The sequence below is a fragment of the Falco cherrug genome, chromosome Z (assembly GCF_023634085.1).
Source record: "Falco cherrug isolate bFalChe1 chromosome Z, bFalChe1.pri, whole genome shotgun sequence".
Lineage (NCBI taxonomy): Eukaryota > Metazoa > Chordata > Aves > Falconiformes > Falconidae > Falco > Falco cherrug.
The window spans coordinates 3,746,890-3,767,574 of record NC_073720.1 but is presented as its reverse complement, the minus strand read 5'-3'; the positions used below and the strand labels follow the sequence as shown (position 1 = coordinate 3,767,574).

Here is a 20,685-nt window from a genome sequence, read left to right as displayed (position 1 = left end):
TTTTTTTTAAGGGGAACATCTAAAAGCCGGAATATTTTCCCAAGCTGGCAGTCTGATCGCTATTTTTTTTTCCCCAACACACGTTTCCTTTTGCAGTCTACAAAAATCACAGCTAAGGCACACGATTATAAAAAGCAAAGCTCATCGTAGCTGAGCTGAGCCGAGCTCGCTGCCTAGGTTGCACCAGCAGAGTTCAAGTATGTGAAGAACAAAGTGGGAGAATTCAAATTCATCTTGCTTTCCCAAATGCTTTCAGTATGATCCCCCCAAGACGTTAGTCATGTGATTAAGAATATGTAGATTATATGGAGTCACGTCATTATTATATATAAAATATGTAAGCATGCAAAAAAAAAAAAAAAAAAAAAAAGGCAAAATACACCCAAAAAATCCATTTACACTGGCAGGGCATGCCCTCAGAGCCTGCAAAGTGCTGCCTTTGCACTAATTTCTGCCAACCTGCCCATGTGCATCTTCAAATAGTTTTTGGTGACACGACCGGTGGCACACTGGTGTCAGCTACACCATGAGGAGTGCAGCCCTGGGATGGACATCCCTGCAAACCAGTCCCTCGGGATCAAGGATGCAGAGAAGCATCCTAGCAGGAGAGTCACTTCCTCATCAGCTGATGCTTTACTGCCTTCGGGGACCGGTCCCAGCCTGGTCCCATATCTGCAGCGGCAGCGCTGGCAGTGGACATGCTCCCTGCCTTTACAAAGGCTGTAACGAGGTTTTTAGGGAGACAGAAAAAAAGCCCCTCTCAGTCCCCATACCAAGCCTGGGGACTGCTCCCAACTTCCCACTCCGCAAGTTTCAAAGATGCTGTTATCCCAAGATTTTACCAAGGGCCCGTTTCCCCTGAAAGGGCTGAAATCAGTTCTCAGCAGCAGCAGACAAAGCAGCATGGAAAATTTGATCCCGACCAGATAATGTGCAGTGAAGTTGTAAGCAGATGAACGCAGGGGCTCGTAATGTGAAGAGCTGGGAAATGTTAATAAAAAGCTGAGTTACCAGCCCCACCTGTAATATAATTTAAACCTATATATGCAGTGTTTAACCTAGCAGGATCACTTTTCCTAATAAACATGCAGCATGCCAGGACCGTATAATGTAAATACAGGCAGAGGTTTTTTCAGGCTGTTACCCATCTCTGGCAGCAGACAGGGAGAAACTCAATCCTCCCTGCCCCGGCAGCATCCCTGTGGGGTGGAAGAGAGGTTTTATGGCTTTACCTGGAAAAGCTCGGAGGCTAGGGAGGAGCGAGATGCTCCAGCTGCGGTGAAGCACCCAGGGGAGGATGTGGCACGGGAAACACAGGCTCTGCGAGATGGGAGCTTGGCTCGCAGGCTCTCCGGAGGAGAACCGCACTCCGTGTGTGTGAATAACCTTAATGCAATTGCATTAGGAGAGCGATTAGGGCTCTGCAAGCTGTCACAACACAAATAATAGGAATAAATAACGTTAACCTTTCTGCCTGGAACGGTTTCTCCTTGAGCACTCCGGGGTTGTCTTGGTGGAAAAGCTGAAATATTTGCAGTTTTCTCCAGTGTTTTAGCAGGGTAAAACAACAGACTAGAAGCTGAGCAGCCTTTGTTTAAGGAAAAAATTAATGAGCTATTAAATGAAGTCCTGCTTCCTGCGATCAGATAACCCTGGGAGTCAGGAGCAGCAGATCCAGGTGCATGAGGGGTCCTTGCCGTGGGATGCAGGATCCCACTGATGGGAAGGGATCTGATGGGGAGGTTGGGGGATTCCCCACCCAGGAAAATATATTTTCTCTGTTTCCCCCAGCAAATTTGCTCCTCCACAGTTCCTTAAACACAGAAATAATGCAAAGGACTGATGCATTCAGAAATCCCATTTGGGAACCTCCGCTTCCCTGCACTCTCATTCCCAGGGGACCCCAAAGGGGACAGCCTGGGCTTGCACCTCCCAACAAAGGCACTGCTCGCTGCCGTGGCTGCAAGTCTGATGTTTTTGGGAAGCACAAAATACCCTCCTCTGAGAGCAAAGCACCTAACACAGCGGCAGCGTTCAGGAAATCCGGGCAGAAACCTCTTTCTACATCTCAATCACTGCACTTTGCTTAGATACTCTTTCCCCTAAAGGAGAGCTCTCACATTAGAGTAATGCTGAAAATGACTTAAAAAAAAAACAAAAAACAACCACACAAAACCAAACACCTGCGTGCTACTCAAAATACTTCCAAATGCATTTAAAAATCAGCCAATGTTTTGAGATTTCCACTTTGGTCAGGGTGTTAAAGAAGGAAAAGCCCTCCAGCCTTCAGCTCTGCGTGGGGTGACACAAACAAACAACTTCATTTTCATGAATGATGAAGGGAGACTGCACCGTTAGGTTTATCCCAATCTTCTTTGTGATTATTTTATCGGACTGTAGTCCCCCTGCCCCTGTGCTTTGTGTTTAGAAGCTGTTGAGAATACGGGTGGGGGTGGGGAATGTAGAAGCCGTTGGGTTTAAGCCTGCCTTAGTAAGGCCACGCTAGACCATCTCGGTGGGGAGCTTTTTAACCTCCAAGGTGCTGATTCAATCTGTCTGGAGCAGTGGTCAGGATACCTGAATTCCCAGCTGAACCCTCCTACCAAACTTCGAAGTGACTGTGAGTCAGTACCAACATCTCTCTGTGCCTTAGTTTCCCCAGACGAAGCCAACAGTGCTGCCCTTGCTTGTGCCGGACTTTGGGAGCCCTCTGGGAGGGCTCAGCTCTGTCCACCCTGTTACGGAGAAGGTCTCGGTGATGGGTCAAGCCAAGCTCTTTCCTCATCAGCAATTAGCACCTGCAGCATTACACTCAGGAGAGGGATGGGGACAGCGGGAGGGGCTGGCCAGGTGGTCCCTCCGGCTCAGGATGCAGCCACACTCACCAGGCTGAAGGCACCCCGCTCCTCCCAGCAGAACCTGCGTCTGGAGGTGATGATCCAGTGCTAACCTGGGGATGCAGCACCAGCAGGAGCCGGATCCAAATTCCTGCAGGCAGGTATTAGCACCAGGCAGCGGCCTTTCCCCTGCAGATACCAGGGTAAGCCAGCTCATGTCGCATACATCCGCCCAAGGCATGATGCTCCCCGCATTATAATATGGTGTCTGCTGTGTTAATGGAGGGGAGCATGGAAATTTATTTTCAGGTCAAATCCTCATCATCTGCATAACTTCCACTCGAATGTTATCACAGGGATGGCAGAAGAAAAGACAGGCTGAATGTGGGAGCACCCCAGGTGTCTGGCCATTGTCAGGAGCTCGCCTTTGCCTACTGTGCATATTATTTTCCTGTGGTTTGCTCGCCCCAGCCTAATAGGGCTCTCTCTCTCACACGCAGCCAGGAGCTGAAATACCATGCTCTTGTCAGAAAGCTTTATTATTATGGTAAAGATTGTACTCATTAGATATTAATTATACCCAGCAAGAGCAGGTCCAGGAATCTATTTGTCTCTGCTCGCCGATTAAATTTGCTCAGCTTTTCAGAGAAGAGTTGCAAGCCGTAGCATTAGATTTGTGTAGCCCGCTCTGATTTATTACCATCGAGGGGTCTGCTGGGGCTGCGAGAGGTGCAAAGGCTTTTGGTACGAGGGGTGGATCCGGCCGGCCATGCCTGCCTCGGAGCAGCCCATGCCGGGGCTGGCCTCATCTAGCTTGAGATACCTAAAGGTTGCCTTAGTTTAAGCCCCGCAAGTTGTCTTTGTGGTCAGGGGTGACGCCTTCGCTCATTCCCTTTCCTCTTCTACCTCTCTGAGGGTGCTGATCTCTTCCCACTGACCATGGAGGGAGTCAAGGTGCCAGGCTCGGGTGGCCAGCATTTGGGGCGATGAATCACAGAATCGTTTAGGGTGGAAAAGACCCTGAAGATCATCCAGTCCAACCGCTAACCCATCACTGCCAAGGCCACCGCTAAGCCCTGGCCCCGAGCGCCACAGCTACAGGTGTTATAAATCCCCCCAGGGCGGGTGCCGCCAGCCCCCCGGGCAGCCTGTGCCAGCCTTGGCCACCCTTTCCGTGACGGGATTTTCCCTCATTCCCAACCTAAACCTTCCTTGGTGCAACTTGAGGCCATTTCCTCCCATCCTATTGCTTGTTACTCGGGAGAAGAGACCAACACCCACCTCGCTACTAACATACAATAATTAGGACCGCTCCAGCCTCAGAAAGCCCAGACGCTGTCATGCCTAAACATGTGCAACTTGGTTGTGGTCTACACTGATGCCAAAATGTGCAAACCCAAACTAATTACATCCCACAGCTGAATGGCCCTCCCAACTCAATGCATCTCCCAGCACATTAGAGATGAAGCCTCCTTGGCTGTTCGACCATCTGTTTTCCAGCTCCCTCTGGTCCAACTGTGGTGAACGATGGTGGGGTTGAAAACAGCTTGTTACTTATTTAAGCTTTTGTCCAGCAAGGGGATGGATCCAGTGAGTTGTGGATGTGATCCACAACCCACCAAAATCAGTAGCTTTGTTTTCTTCCTCCACCCTCCCTTCCTCCCTTTTTTCCTGAAGGGGTAGAGATCGTGCCCTGCTTTCTTTGCTGTTTTTTGGGAGGGAAAAGAGACGTGTGGCTTAGGAATCAGCCATGGGTGATGATGTGGCCCCTCCAACCACCCCACCCCCTCCTCACGCACGGCAGAGGTCACCAACGCATACCTGGTAAAGCGAACTTCACAGATATTGCACATATACGGCTTCTCTCCCGTGTGGGTCCTCATGTGCCTGGGCAGCTTGCCGGCTCCCATGATGACTTTGTTACAGATGGGACATTGCTGGGACGCCTTGGGTTTTATCTTCCTCTCCTCCTTCAGGGGCCATGGGGGAAAAACTCCTCCAAACTGGGTAGCGCTTAGGAAATTGAGATAAGCGCTATAGTCAGTCTCTGCCTTAATACGCCCTAAGGGAGCTGCTGGGGTGTTGGTAAACATGTCCTTGAAGAAGTCATTAGGGAAAGGAGGCGGAGGCAGGTCTTCCTTCTCCTCCTCTTCCTTGATCTTCCTCTTTTTGATCACCAGATCCAAGGGGCCGTTGTCTACTTGTGGCTCCTCGAGCTGGGAGAAGGAGCTAAAATCGCCATTCCATAGATGAGGGAAGAAGCTAGGGGCGAAAGGAGAGAGAGCTGGCCTCCTTTCTGGGATGCTCGCCTTAGGGTACAAGTTTTCCCTCAGCAAGGACTCGATGGAGAAGTCCCGTATCATGCCCAAGTGTCCAGAGGAGTTACTGGCTGGGTAGTGATTTGGAAAATCTCTAGGTGCTTCCGTATATGCTTCTTCGGTAAGATCAGACTTCGAAGGGCTTTGGTGACAGCTTACTTCTTGGACATCGGTTAGGTTCTCCTGACCGACAAAATTTTCCACTTCTTCCTCCTCCTCTTCTTCCCCTTCATCTTCATCTTCATCATCATCTTCATCCTCTTTGTCATCTTCCTGCTCCGCCTCTCTGTCGGGCTCCATGATTTCAAGGCATACGTTGATAATGCACTGTATCTCCAGCATCTTGGCAGCGCTGAGGATGTGCTTGACATTTGAGGTGGTGATGGTGAGGGTTGAGGTGTAGGCAAACTCCAGGATGGCAGAAAGTGCTTCAGGCTTGACAAAGTCAATCTCGTAAACATAGGGCTGGTCTGTTAAAGTGCCAGTAGTGAAGAGTTTTTTGAAGTACTTGCTGCAGGCAGCAAGGACAGACCGATGGGTCCGGTACTCCTGGTCCTGTACAATGAGGATGACATCGCAGAGGAGACCATCATGCCGCTGCTCATTTAAACCACATAAGACTTCACTGCTGTGGTTCGGGAATGGGATCCCGATAAGATCTTCAATGCCATTGGCCATATTCTCATTTAGCGCCCTAGGACAAAACAGACAGTAGAGCATTAGCAGAGGAGTCCAATAATGCCAAAATGACCCTGCCTCTTCTCGGTTGTCCTCCCCTCCCTTCTCACTCGGACCTCTGTAATCACCTCCTGCTTGCACTGCCCCAGTGAATCTCCATGTCGCCTTCAACTCTTTCCAGGTCCTCTGTGATTTAACCTCTGCTTCCCTCCACACCTCTTCATCGCATTCTTTATCTCTGTCCTTCCTGGTTCCCACCCTGTTCCCCTTTTCATAACCACCACAAGCTCCCTCTTGCCTTTCACCCCTCCCCTAGGAACCTTGTGCAATGACTCCCTCCCATCATGTTTCTTCCACATCCTCCCAGAGCCAACATCTTTCTAGGCACATGCTGGATTTGCCCTGCCAGGAGCTATGTGGTGAAAGGGTGATGCCATATTGCTTCACACTGCCAAGTGCCAGCACCTACAGCACTTAAGCGAGGGGAGCCATGGAGTGTCCATCTCATCTACATGATTGTTTTGGGGACTGGTACAACTGGAGGTCCCAAACAGGAGGGACTGTTGGTCATGGCTGTGTGCCGCAGTAGGGGAGCAGTCCTTATGGATCAGCAGGTCTCCAGTTCTGCAGCCTTCTGCTGCTTCATGCCTGGAAGGTATCCCATGTCACCTCAGCATGTGGACAACCTGCATAGGGACATCTTCCCAAGGGATCTGGGAATGGGGGAGGCAAGCGAGGAGTTGTATGTTGCTGCACCTAAACACTCAGAGAAAGACAACCAGGGAGCAAGGGCCTGGCCAGAGGCAGATGACTGCCTGCTGCCTTCACCCATGAGCTGAGCTTGCTCCATTCCCAATCCTGTTTGGACTTGTTAGCATGGTATCAAATGCCCTGTGCATCTTGGCAGACACCTTCCCCTGCCAGAGCAGCTCCAGCTTCAAAGGGAAATTCGGAAGCAAAAAGCCCACACCCAAAAGGAAAACCTAATTTTTTTCCCCATTCTTTTATCTGTAAGATGTTTCCTCTTTCACATGGCTCCAGCAGCCCTTCCACTTGAGAAATCCCAGGAAAGGAGAGTGACTTCCTCCAGCAGGTGATGAATACATTAATCCCATCACACACAGAATACATCAAACAGCCAGAATAACTTTGAATACACTAACCCTTTGGAAACCCCCAGGACACAGAGCATGTGTTCATGCAGTGTCACCTCTACCAGCCCCCGCTCGTGGCCCCGCTGCAGGTAGACACTCAGTTCACAGCCGAGCTGTTACCTCCGAGAGAGCCCAGGGTACACATTAAGGAACACTGCAGCCCCACTCCAGCCCCTTTTGCAAGGCTAAGACCATCAGGCAGGTTCTCAATCCCACCCTCTGCATCTCTAGCAGGTTCCCAATGCCACCCCATGCCACCTCCGCATCTCTTGTGGGATCCATCACCACCTCCTGGATGTCCTTCCCTGCTCAGTTTCTGGCTGCGCTGACTCCAAACCTCCTTCCCACCACTTGCGGGGACCTGGTCTGCCTCATGGTGAGGGGCTGGCTCCCACCCTACCACCTGCCTCCAGCCCTCAGGGATGGAAAGAGCCTGGGTCTGATGGACACTGTCCAGGAAGCTCCTTGCTTCACCTTGTCCAGCAAGCCAGTGACCCTCGGGGGAGGCTGGGGAGCCGCAGAGGGGATCAGACTTGGCAGCAAACATTCCTGTGGGAAAAGGAATGCCATCTCCCTTCTCCTCCCTCCACAGCGTCAATCTCCAGCTGAGACCTTGCAGATATCTCCCCCACACCTAATCAGCACTGCCACTCGCCGTGTGGGAGCTGGTGAGCAGAGGCCTTGGGAAGACGATGCAACCGCGATGGAGCACACTCCGGGGAAGGGTTACGGACCACCAGCCTGGTGGGAGCAACACTGGACGGGGGACAAGCTAGTCCTGAGCTAGCGAAGCTTCGTGGGGGGCTGCAGGGCACCCCGTGCCCAGTGATGGGGAGAGGGACTGGGGCTTACAGCCCTCCCAGCCCCACCGCCATGTTCAGCCGAGGGACGATGCTCCAGCCCCACATCCCGCGGTGTGCCCATTAGCTTCACGCTAATTATGTCTGTTGTCTGAAACAAATTGATTCATTACAGTGTGCTGTGCCTGACTGTGTTAACTAGCTACGCTCCTCTGTCAGCCCGACCGACTCCATATCAAATCTTCCTTGAAAATTACCGATAAATGAAAGTAAACCCAATGTGTGCTCCAAGTGGAGTGAAAGATAATAAATAAGCCCTGAGACAGGGAGGAAAAGACAACTTCTTTTTTAGGGCTTTGTATCCTCAATAATAAGTGTAAACAGTTAAATCTGTATTGCTGTATTTATCTTCTACTCATTTATTTTTGTTTGGAAGAAGCATCAGTGTTAAAGGAGCTCCCTACTTGAAGGAATGTGTCTTCCTACAAATCTGTTTTGATCTTTTATTGCCAGATCTCCCTAAGCGCAAAATATCAGAAAAGCAGAATATTAAGATTACGCTGACAATTATTTTTATAGAGGTTTTTACTGGACGCTAAACTCCATCCTCCCTATTTCATGGATTATTCACTCAGCAGCAACAAAGCAAGAAAAAATGGAATTAGGAGATCAGAGGGTATGTGATTATAAACTGAACTGATGTACAGCTCCTTTTGGTGGAAATGGAAACCTTTTCCTTTCTTTTCCCCTCCTGGTCCTCTGGAGACGTGGTTCTGTTAACTGAAGCACTTAGGCAAGCCGATAACTTTACAGGATGCTGGCAAAATTGAAGGTGATTCATGTCATTTAAATGGGGGGGGGGGGGGAGAGAGAGAAACTGCCCACTCATTTGCATACATTTGCATTTTTTTAACTCGAAGGGTGGTTTGACAGCTCCAGAGCTCAGTGAGCCTGAGAAATGACCTTATGGTTCCCATGCCCCCGGGGAGGTCGATGGCCAGAGGGTGGAATTGTGCTAAGGCTGACGTTTTCCTTCCTCCCCCTCCCTCCTCTCCCTCCTCCTGCACTCCCCCCTTCCCCTCCCCAGGCCAAGGGTGGGGTCCTCAAGAAAAACAGGCATAAAAATAGTGTCTGATGGTGACAAATGTCAGGAGTGCACGCACACACACACGCAAATGCTAAGCGGACTACATGGAGTTAAACAGAAAAATCCCATTTTATAATAGAAAATTACAGCATTGTTAAAACAAACCGGGGTGGGGTGGGGGGGAGAAAGGGTGGAGGGCACCTAAAATAAACGTATTCTGCAGGTGACGTCTTGAAACATTGCATTTATGGGCATGCCTAAAACTCATTCATTACTTTCTTGCCATGAAAAGCCCCATTTATAAAAAGAATGATCCTGGGAGATGCTACTGGCATACTGGACCGCTGCCCCCAGCGCTGCTGACGGGCACACGTGAGCTCTGCCAGCGTCTTTAGGCACCTGAGGCTGCAACAGGAGAAAAGGGGGAGTGGGGGGAGCTGAACTTTGCCCCTTTTTGGGCGAAAATCCTCCTGGTTTTGGGAAGGATGGGGCTTTGCCGGCTCAGGGTGGTGACCGCCGCACCAGCTCAATGGAGACGTGTCGGCAGATGCAGGCAGGAGCCTCAGCTGTGATGCCAAGGTCCAACCTCACTGCCTGCCTGGACGTGGGGGTACAACCCAGACACAAGCCAGGGACCACAGCAGTATCGTGAACAGCCTGCAGTGCGCGATGCCTGGGTGACCCAAAGCTCATCCAGGGCACCCTGCTCCTCAAAAGTCCCTACTTCAAATACTATTTTTTTTTAGGTCACTTTATTCTCACATTTCTCTTTAATGTCAAGTCTCCTTCAGTATAGTGCCGCCTCTGAAAACCAAAAATCTAAAACTGAAATATCAGAAACAAAGGTGAAATGCTCATTTAGCGTAACGGTAAATTAAAAAGATGTATACTCAATAGATTGCAGAGATATACGTACAGCCTACGCTCACTTCTATGAATGGAAAGGAAGGACTGCCACAGCTCGGGGGAGCTCGGGGAGAGGTGTGCCAGTCCCGCAGTGGGACAGGATCCTGCCCCTGGGTCTCGTCACTGCACAGAGCCAGGAGCAGGAGACCTGTGACCCGTGAGAGCTCCTCATCAGCGCTTCCCTCTCCCATCTCCTTCCTCATCTCCGGCAACAACGCCCTGCCCAGCCGGGCCCTCGGAGGAGAAGAAGGCTGCCAAGAAGAGCCCAGGCTTGTACAACCATGCACCTGGGCCAGGGCTACGGCAGGACTGGGGCATGTCCCCTTCCCACCCGCTCCATCCCTGGGACAGCGCTTCACAAGCTGAGTCTTAGCTGGGAGAGGGCAGTTTTGGCCTTTAATTGTATGCTGGCATGTAACATTGTTACTGTAACATGCAGCATTTGAATATTTTAATATCTTACTATATATTATATTCTTTTCATATTTTTATATTAATCGTTTATATATGTATATAAGCATGTATGTATATACTTATATGTCTATATTTTTATATTTCTGTATTTCTATATTTGGATATTTGAATAGAGATTCTCGGAGTATTTCCTCCTAAACTGCACCTCGCTTGGCCTTCTCTTTGCTATGATTTTCCCCACAGGAAGGCCCTGGCTCCTGACTACATTTCTTTTCGGTGCGCCTATATTCATTCTCCCTGGGAGTGCCACCCCAACGGTATGGGGTGCCCCAGGGTAAGCTGGGGAGTGCAAAGCAGCTGCCCGCCCCCCCATGCCACACTCATTCTGCATTCAGCACAGCTGAAGAAGGAGCCTGAGGCTCTGGCTGATCTCTGCATGCTACTGCTATCAAAATCACATTTTTCCAGGCAAATCAGTGGCATCTCCAATCCTTCCCTTCACCCAGCCAGTGCATGGAGCGGGGTTTGGGGTGCAAGCCCAGGGGCAAGGCTTGGGGTCGAGCATCCCCAAACACCGCTCCCCTGGCCATATTCCCAACAGAGCATCCCTCTTGCTTGGTCCCTGCAGGCACAAAACCCCAGGAGGGATTCAAGCTCTACATCTGAAGCATGAGGCCATCCAGCAAAGCATCCCAGAGGTGGTTGGACCTGAATTTGGGGTGCTGAGCATCCCTGGCCACCCCAACCTGCTGCCGGCGGCAGGAGAGGGAGTCAGCAGCACGTCTCAACAGCTTTCCCCATCCCGATTTATTTTCTACCACCAACTCCTTCCCTCCCCTGCCCGGGGCACTCAGCACCCCGAGGGGACAGACGTTTTGGCTCTGCTGTTTTGCTGCCTGCTCCTCTTTCCCAATCCCTGCTCCAGGCTGTGGGAGTGGAGGCAGCAGCCGAGGTGAGCTGGCTGCTCTCCCTCTGCATCTGCCTGTGGTCCTATGTACACAGAGCTGCCTGCTACATCCATCAGCCCATAAATATATATGTTTTTCATTTTTTTTCCCCAGGTTTATTTGTGGGGATTCATATGTGCCTTCATAATGAGGCAATTAAGATGTGCATGTGAGATTACCCTAATCTGTCAAAATATTACAGCTGCTTTCTATGGGATATGGTGACCAGTGATCGATAGCTCCTGCTCCTTAGCCGTGTTATTTTTGGGGTATAGGGATGCTGGGGCTCTGTTCCTGCATCTGCTGACTGCTCTGTGACCTTGAGCAAGACCTTGTGCGAGTGTCCCTGCATGAGGCCACAGACATTGACACCCCACCCAAAGCCGGCCCCATGGGGACACCACCATTGCCTTGGCCAAGCACTTGACTCCAGTTTGCTAGATGCCTTCTTGCACACCACAAAGGAGTTGGGATCCCTAAAATCCTATTTGAAAGGCGGACAGAAAGGTGTTTTGGTTTTTTATAAAAAAAAAAAAAAAAGGTGTTTTTTCATTTAAAAAAGAATTAAAAAGGTGGTTTTTTTAATAAAAAAAAAAGGCGTAAAACTCAAAAAAGGGAAATATTTCCTTAAGCACACCGCCCCTCTGAACATCTTGTCTCCAGAAGAACATGTTATTAAACCACCCACCCCAGTACCCAGCGTTCCTCCCCTCTGGCAGGAAGGTGGGGCAGAGCCTGCTCCTCACCTTTCAATCGCTTGCCTGAGATGCCTGAAACGATGATGAAAACGCAGTGACACCAGCCGCTGCCTCCCTCGCCAGGAAACCGTCGGGTTTCTAAAGGAGATGAGCCACTTGGTGGGCCCCGAGATGCTGGTGCGGCAGCGATACGGCTCACCAGCAACAGCACTGGGGTTTTACTGCTGGGATGGGCACCCACCTCAGCCTCTGGTAACTGAGACCAGCCTTCCCCTGGGACCAGTCTGGCTTGGGGAGTACGGGGTTAAGCTGGGGGGGGGGGGGGGGGATGGTTTTTAAGAGGTGAAAAATAATAATCCAAAACGGAGGATGCCTCCTGAAAAAAAATAATGGATTTTGCTTCAATCTAGACAAAGTAGCAAAGGGTGGAGGTCCCCAAAGTGACGCTTTGGCAAGGATGGATGCAAAGAGGGTCACATTCATCATGGAAGATGCGCTCTTGCAGCAAGAACAGGGAGGAAGCCCCGTAGGTGTCTGCAGAGGTGGCATCACCCCATGTGGCTCCTGGCAAGGGAGCAGCTCCGTAAATGGAGCAGGTCAGTACAATTTACGGGGATGCTCCATAGGATGCCAAGGCAAAGGCTGCCTACAGCGGCCAACCAGACCCCCAGCGATGCTAACACAGATGAAGACCTGCCACCAATGCTGGGAGGGATGGCCAAGGAGCCCTGGGGGGACAGCTCAACCCTTTCTGGCCAGCCTCCACAAAGCCGAGGACACATGAAATGGCTCCTACTTGAAGGAAGAGCCCTGGAAATCAAGCCTGGTTTGATCACATAATTGAAGTGGTTACGCTTCAGGGACTGAGATCACACAAGTGACCTTCACCCTGGTATTTCTCCATTCCTACTGGACTTCTTAATAGTAATACTAATCTCTAAACAAAATCCTTGGGCTTACAAGGATTCATCCCTATCAACATCTGGCTGGCAAGTTGAGCCCATGTGAACCATATATATTTACACATAATATACAAAACTGACTTTTTTTGGGCCGCAACTATTAGTTTCCCATAAGCAGGCCATCAGAAAGACATCTTCACCTGAAGTCCTGTCAGGGAACCCAAAATAAAAGGTGTTCGAGAACCACCTCTAGAGTGTCCAACAATCCCCCAAAATATGTACTTAACCCCTTCCTCATTTTAGTGACAGCCACTCTTCCCAGTTTCCAAAAGTCATAAAGAGGTTTAGCCGGCCAAGCAGACCTGAGGCACGTCAGTACTGGAGATCTTTTGTATTTCTGTGGTACAACATCACTTGGGAAGTACCATGAGGACTGTTTGCTTACGAAGATAAATAGTGATTACAGATGCCACTCATTTGCTCACCGAGGTGTGGAGGCACAAGTGTGTCCCATGCCCTGTGTGAATCCATCCTTGGGAATTTTTAAAGGTTAGTTATACACTGCAGCGAATATTACGCATCTCTCACCAAACGGATCCCTGCGGGTTAGCTCCAGCTACCAAGGGCCTACACGGCGCAGCCTGTACTTCAGCAACTTCGTTTACGTGCAGATACAATCTGGCCAAATTGCAAATTATGAATCAAATCCTCCCGCAGTGAGCTGAATGGTTGGGTGCTACTGGTTGCAATGGGAATTTGCCGCTACTCCACGACAACCAGGACCCAACCCCAGCCCACGGGATATTTAAGTTAAAGCTACATTTCCTGGCCTCAGCTCAAGTTGGCCCCTCGATTGGTAGGTGACGATGAACAGGTTGAGCTCCTCCTCTCTCCCTTCTCCCTCATCATGGCAAGCACCAGGTACCTGAAAAGTCCCACTATCCTCTTAGATCTACGCCAAGGTCTCCCACCCTGGCCTGACCTAAGCATCATTTTGTAATGAGCTCCCAGACCCTGGTATGAAGTTTGGTGGATCTACACCTCAGCCTTTGGGTGAGCCTGCAGGGACCTGCCACCCAGCAGCTCCACATGCTGTGAGACTAATGCTGGGAAGATGCCATCACACCACCATGACCAAGCCCCACGGCTCTCCTATTTCCCTGAAACCACTTCTTGGGCAGCAGATAAATGCAAACAGGAGCTCTGGCAGGGACAGAGTAGAGTTCAGTGCCTCTTATAATTGAAGTGCCATGTTTTGACTTTGGTCTCTTCTTTCCAGCTTCTATATATTACCCAGTACAATTTCCAGTTGCAGAGTTTATATAAATATCCAAAATCAGGAGCTCTGGGTCACTTCTGCGTGGCAGCTTGATTACGCCTGCATGACGCTGGCAAGTCCCACCAGATGTGCTGAGCAAGTTTTGGCAAAGGGGGATCCCACTGATAAATGGTCAAATAAACATAAAAAATTAGTGAAGCTACACGGAAGGCACAGCCTGGCTCCAGACGGTGCTTTGAGGGCTTCACCTATGCACAAAGCAGGTGCCATGGAGGGGACTTCATAGCGTGGTCACATCTAACCGTGGTGCTTCCTTGTTGCCTTGTGTCATGCCCCATCCATGTTGTGTGTGTCCCCCCCAAATCCAAGTAGCTCCCTGGATGTCTGGAGCTTGAAGTGACAGTGCTGTGTGCATCAGCTCCCTTCTGCTCCTCTCTGCTGATGTTTTGGGAGATGCTGCAAGGCTGCTGGTGCTCAATATCCACAGTTACGTTGTTTTTTATTTTGAAAACCTCAGTGGTCCCTCTCTACACGACTCAGCCTTATCCTTGATGCTCTCCTGCCCATGCTCCAGCATTTAGGGACTTTTAAATATGTCACCAGTACAGGAAATGATCCTGGCTGAATATCTCCCCTCCCGATGTATCTATATGCACACACATATATATAGATTATACGTGTGTGTTTGCGTGCGCACAGAAATCCTGTGGGAGGGGGAAAACAAAAGAGTTTCCACTCACCCTGTGCAACCACCCCACTCACATGGAAACTCACTCACACATTGAGTCGCACGTCCCCCTCCGCACGCCATGTTCTGCAAAAAAAAAAAAAACAACAAACCCAAACAACCCAACAAACACTCGAAAACCCCCCAAGAGAAAAAAAAGTGTGTAAGAGGAAAAACCCCACTAGAGATTCGCCTGCTCCAGAGCTGGCCTGTCTGAACATCAGGTTGTTGGTCCCTCCAGCATCTCTGGCATGAGATGGATGAGGTTCCACGAGATACGTGACATTGTTGGTGGCGTTTCTGCCCATGTGTTTCCAGCCACTGTCCTCCAACAACACCTTCCCCCTTGTGCAAGCTCCCCAGCCCCTGCTATAGGGTGTATATATGTATCTATAGGATACATCCCTATGGGCGCACAACTTTACAACCCTATGAGCCTGTCAGTGGTGGGTACCTCCTTGCAACACAGCCTTAAAAATAGCAAAAAAAGCCATTTCCTCCCATTCTGGACTCCCCTGGGAGAACAGGCAGGCCCCTTCACTCCCTCTAGTTCTGCTCTTCTTCAGAGCCAGAAAAAGGAAAAGAAATTAAAAAAAGGCTCCTATTGAACAGCGTGCACACACTGGGTGGGTTTGCTTCCTGAAAAAAAAAAAGAAAAGAAAAAAAAAAACCCACGGTGGAAAAATGTGCCCAGCTTAACCATGGAAAACTGGTTTGGCTGGCGTCCCTCCGGAGCGGACAGGATTGTGAGGGACTTGGACGTGGATCCGGGTAAGGCTGTCACCAGCCTGCGTGAAAACACAGCTCCAAACTAAAATACTTGTTTGGATGCGCCAATGAAGCAGAGGGCAAAGGATGGGGCTCCAGCTCCCCCTTCTCTTCTCTCCCCTTGCCCCCAGAGAGAGAGCCACCGAAGGGAGGACTTTGGAGTAAAAATAAAAGGGTCAGAGCGCTAGCACGTTAAATCAGAAGCAGATGTGTGCCTGCTCGCCAGCCTGAGTCACCGCGGGAGGGTGGGGAAGGGGGGGGGGTTATCGCTATTTTGGTGCTGGGTGTGGGGTACAGAAAACAATGCAAGGAGAAGGCGGTGCAGTGTTTGAGCAGGCTTAATATCGGCTTGGGAGCAGGTACAGGCAGGCTCCAGAAGCGGTGGGGTGGGAGGCTCAGCTCGGCGGTGGCACTGGCAGCGACCATGCTCCATGCTCCTGCCCAGGCTGGGCTGCTCCTCCAGACCCTCCCCGGGTCCCCTGCAGCATGGCTGGGCATCCCCAGCCACCCACATCCCTGTTTGGGGGAATTTCTTGCTGGTCCCTGTTGCGCCTCCCAGCATCATCCCTCCAGGAGGAGCCCCCATCCCCACGCGTTGGCCAAGACGTGCCCACCGCCGTGCCTGAGGCACCTCCAGCCTTGCACCAAGGCAGTGGCAGGAGCTTCGTCCTACCTTTTGCACGGACAACCTCAAGAGCTAGCGCGTCTCTAAACCCAGCTTGCTCTGGGTCAAGCCCCATAACACAAGCTCAGCCCCACATTTTATTCCCACTGTGCCTTCTGCTACTCATACCACGCCGGTGTTCCTTGGGCGCACTCTCCCATGGGTATTTATGAAAGCAGTACCTCAGACTGGTCTATTTTACTCCGGCATAACCCAAAATATTATTTTCCTGCTTGACTCTCCCGAGAGCCTTTGCAGCCTCATTCATTTTTAATTGCCATTTAAGTCCTACAGCTCTAAGCACACGAGCTCCCTGGCTACGGCCAGGCCAGAATAGCTCCCACGTGGACATAAAGTGACTTTTGAAGAGATGTGATCATAGAAGGTGCCTCTGCAGAGCATCTCATCCTGCAATGGCGATCCAGCCTCCAGAGACATGGCCCCTCCAGCATCCCCACCCCATTATCTGTCCCACGGGCAGAAGTCTAGTCCTGGGCTTGGACTGTGCTGCCACAGTCAAGCCCAACACAGGATGAAAATTCAAGTCCCTGCCTTCAGAGAGGGGACCCAACCCACCCAGATTTTACCCATATGGGTGTCTCCTCAGGGTCACCAACAGCCCTGGCTCCATCGTAGAGGGGTGTTTGGCAGAATGGGAGAATATTGCATCTCCCCATCCTTTGCCGACCCGAGGAAGAGCATCATGTATGTCCCATTCCTGGCAACATCCAAGGCCAGGCTGGACGGGCTCTGAGCAACCTGATCCAGCTGAAGGTGTCCCTGCCCATGGCAGGGGGCTGGGCTGGAGGGACTTTGAAGGTCTCCTCTGACCCAAACCATTTGATGATTCTGATTCTATGATCATTTTTCTGCTAGCCAACACACATATCCTGACCATGCTGAAATCCCAGCGAGATGCATCACTTCTCTAACCCTTAAGATGGGTGTTTCTGGAGGAAACGCTGCCAGGTTTCAGCACAGGATGACCAGGGAAGGGGGATGAGACTTTCATCCAGCCTTCTTGTATGTAAACCGACCAACTAATGAGCTCTCTAAAGACCACAGGTAATATATAAGCATAACTTTACAGTGTGGCCCAAGCAGTGAATATCCAGAGGCAACTCCCTATCATCAGGGGATGATTCAATCCAGCTCTCAAGGTTACAGCGTAATTTAACTGAAGATCAGGGGTCAGGTTCAGATCTCATTTGTATCTCAACTCCTCCTGTGCGCGAAGCCCCTGGTTTCTCTGCCAACCTGCTAGAAAGCCAAACAGCAGCTGAGCCGTCAGCTCAGCCCTGAGCCTGCACAGCCTCACCCGCCTGAGCAATCTGTGTGATCTGGAGGGGCCCACCCATGCCCAGCTTGGTAAATATAGCCAAAGCTGGTGGAGGACCAACAGAAAAAATCCATCCGAACTCTCCCCAGGATATAACCTGGAAAAAGGAAAAGAAAAATATCTACTGCTTAGATGTTTCAGCTCAAGCTCATGAAAAAAAAAATAAATTGAAAATCAACAGGATTACATTTTTAACTGATGCTTCTGCAAGCAAGGAGGGGGGTTGCAGGATTGGGCCCCCGAGCAAGGCAAGTCCTACATCCCAGCTGACTACACACACATGCCAGCTCACAGTCTGATTCGATTTAAAACAGCTGAGTTGTAAATGAGGCTTATAATGGAATTGGCAAATGACCCTTCAACGACAGCATTCAAAAATAACCAGGGCTCGAGCCAGGACTCAGCTCTCGGCCGGGTGGGAGGGCAGTGTCAGGGGTGCCTCACCCTGCCGGCTACGAAAACAGCCCAAGCAAGCGGAAAGAAACTCCAGCCTCCCCCCTTTTAGGCATTTTACAGGGGTGACCCTTCAAAAAGGAAAAAAATAGGGAAAAGGAGAAGAAAATGCAGCCCTGCCATGTAAAGAGAGACAGTCTTGTCTGTTTCTTTTGGCCTGTCCTGAACCCCTGGCAGTTTCCAACCGGAGCCCAGAAATGCTGATGGTGTTTGGACTCTGTCTGCATCCCTCCCATGACGTGAAGAGGCATTCAAGATGATGGGCTGGGACTTTTTTTTTTTTCCCCCTAACAGCTATATTTACTGTTACATTTTGAACTCCCCATGCTGTCATTACAATGTCAGATGAAATTACATGTGCGATAACCATAACATCAATGCATGCATAAGTTCACAAAGTCTTAACATGGAAACGTTTTCAAGGGAAGCTGCTCACATGTCCAGACTCAAAGGGGATGTCCAAAGGAGTCTTTGAATTACAGGGCACGGGCTACAGCCAGAACTTGGCTTTGTTGGAGCTGAACAGATGGATTTTACGCTTTTTTTTTTTTTTGGCTTTGCTGGGTAAAACATATTTTTATTTATCCTGGTGTAATTATGGATTGACTCCAGGGATTTAACTGATGCTATTCTGGATTTGCACCAGTGCAATGGGGATGAGGATGTTACAGTGCTCTGCAGGATGCAGACAAATCAGTCTTGCATACGGATTCGCATTGCACCGTCCCACAATGAACTTTAATGCTGGTGCCACCATGAAGATGTTGGCATGGGATCTCCAGCTAGTTCATGACTTACAGAAAGAGCTAAAACAGGGACAGTTATACCATTACAAAAGCATCTTATATCAAGGTGGATGATTCCCTGTCACACAAAGGACTACATATGCCCCTATACAGCTCTTGAAGACTGAGGACAGGTGCTCTCTCCAGGTCCAAGATGTGCTAGAGGCATAAGAAAGGACCCGTAGCTTCCCATCCACTCTCAGGCCAGAGGTGGGTTACTCCTCACAGCTCTGCCTTTGAGACTGTTCTTGCGAAAATCCCAATTTCTGCTGGGAAAAAGGAGCAACCATGTTTCTTCCAACTGCTATGGGCAGCTGGGTGATGGGAACTTGGCTGGTGCTCCTGGAGGATAGTTCCAGCAGCACAGCGATAGAGGCAGCAACCTCCAGGAGAGAGGCATCTTCTCCCATTGGCACAGCTGGATGCATAAGGCAACGTCTGTACAGCTCTGATTGCATCTGGTTAGGGGGAAAAGGCACAAGTACAGCTAGGCCAGTCTAGCTGAAGTTCTACAACTTCCAGGCAAACCTAGGGGATGTTACAGATCAACCTCGTGGTGCAGTACGACATACCCATACCTACAGAGGGTTTGGCTCGCAGCCTCTAGACAGAGAGTATCTCATGGAGCAGCTGCTTTGCTCTTGCTATCTCACACAAAAACCAGAAATGCAAACATCTGACACAATGGCAACCCCATGTATCCATGTGTGGAGAACGGCACCGCATGTGTGTGGCTGCTTCTGCAGGCTCTCACCAGGGTGCAGGGTGGATCCACCTCCTGAGCAAAGGACCAGAGGATGCTATGGGGGTGTGTGTTTGGGAAATGTCCTGAAGAGCACCAGCAGAAATGCAGAATCACTCACACTATTTCAGGACATACTTTTCTGTCCTGGGAGGGAAAACATCAGCATTTCACCCCACCTTGACCATCATTTCACCGTGTATTTTAAATCTCCTTTTACAGCATAAACACGTCAGTCTCTGGTTAAATGTCGTCCAGTGAATTCTCTTTAGGAGAGGAAAATTCATTAGTTAAGGGGCCACAACACAAGCAGACATTTGGAAACATCTACCTCTCCGTCCACCCACCTTGCCTCCTGTCTCTGGCATTTCTAATCCACATTATGTTGTTTCATACATGCATCGCATTAGCATAACATCCCTTGCAGCATTTTAATTTCTTTTCCTCATTTGCCCATGAAGACACTTATCAAAAAGGAGCCTAAACTCACTGCCTTGCATTTTACATGGTTTCTTATACACATACACACACACACACACATATATATATATATATTTCTCCATTCAGCCCTTCCTAGGAATGGGCAGGAACCCAACCCCACACTTCAAAGCCGCACACCAGCGCTCGATGAAACACCAGTGCCGCAGCATGCTGGGGACTTTCCTTTTCCAAGTCAGTACTTCAAAATGTTTATAAATGCACTTAAGCCCCATTTTGACCACTGCCTCTATTTGCAAACCCTGCCCTGAGATTCATGTCAGGTCGAGGGGAGTTACGCTCGCATTGTTGGCATACCTGAGGACAGGCAGAGGGACTCGCTCCCTGCACACAGAACAAAGCCCTGAGTTATTGCAGAGCTTTGTTCTCCACCGAGTGCAATTATGGTTATAGAAAACCCTTGTTTATAGCAGAATCCTTCCAGTTGGGGAAAAAGAGATTTAATTATAAGGTAATGATGCTGTGGGCGTGTGTGCGAGCGGAGCGCAGATGTGGAGGCAGGAGGCTGCGAGCAGGGCTGTTCCCTTTGCCCAGGTGGATGCTGGTGTCTCCAGCCTCTGTGGACGGTGAAAATGGGAATTTGAAGTCTCCCTCCATAGCTGTTGAAGGCTGAGCACTGAATCAGGTGCTTGCACAGGGAATGCAAAGCATGGAGAATAGAAAAAAAAGCCAGGAGAGATGTCTGCCTC

The 20,685-nt window shown here is 50.1% G+C and overlaps 1 protein-coding gene across 2 annotated transcripts in view; it reads right to left on the bottom strand.

The window, feature by feature from the left end:
• The window catches only part of ZBTB7C (zinc finger and BTB domain containing 7C), a 164,213-nt gene that overhangs the window by 7,227 nt on the left and 136,301 nt on the right, over window positions 1-20,685 (bottom strand). For both annotated transcript variants that reach the window (XM_055698880.1, XM_055698879.1), the window contains one exon: window positions 4,659-5,849. In XM_055698880.1, the coding sequence (XP_055554855.1) occupies window positions 4,659-5,833 (1,175 nt within the window). In that variant the 5' untranslated portion in view covers window positions 5,834-5,849. The remainder of the gene's footprint in view (window positions 1-4,658; window positions 5,850-20,685) is intronic.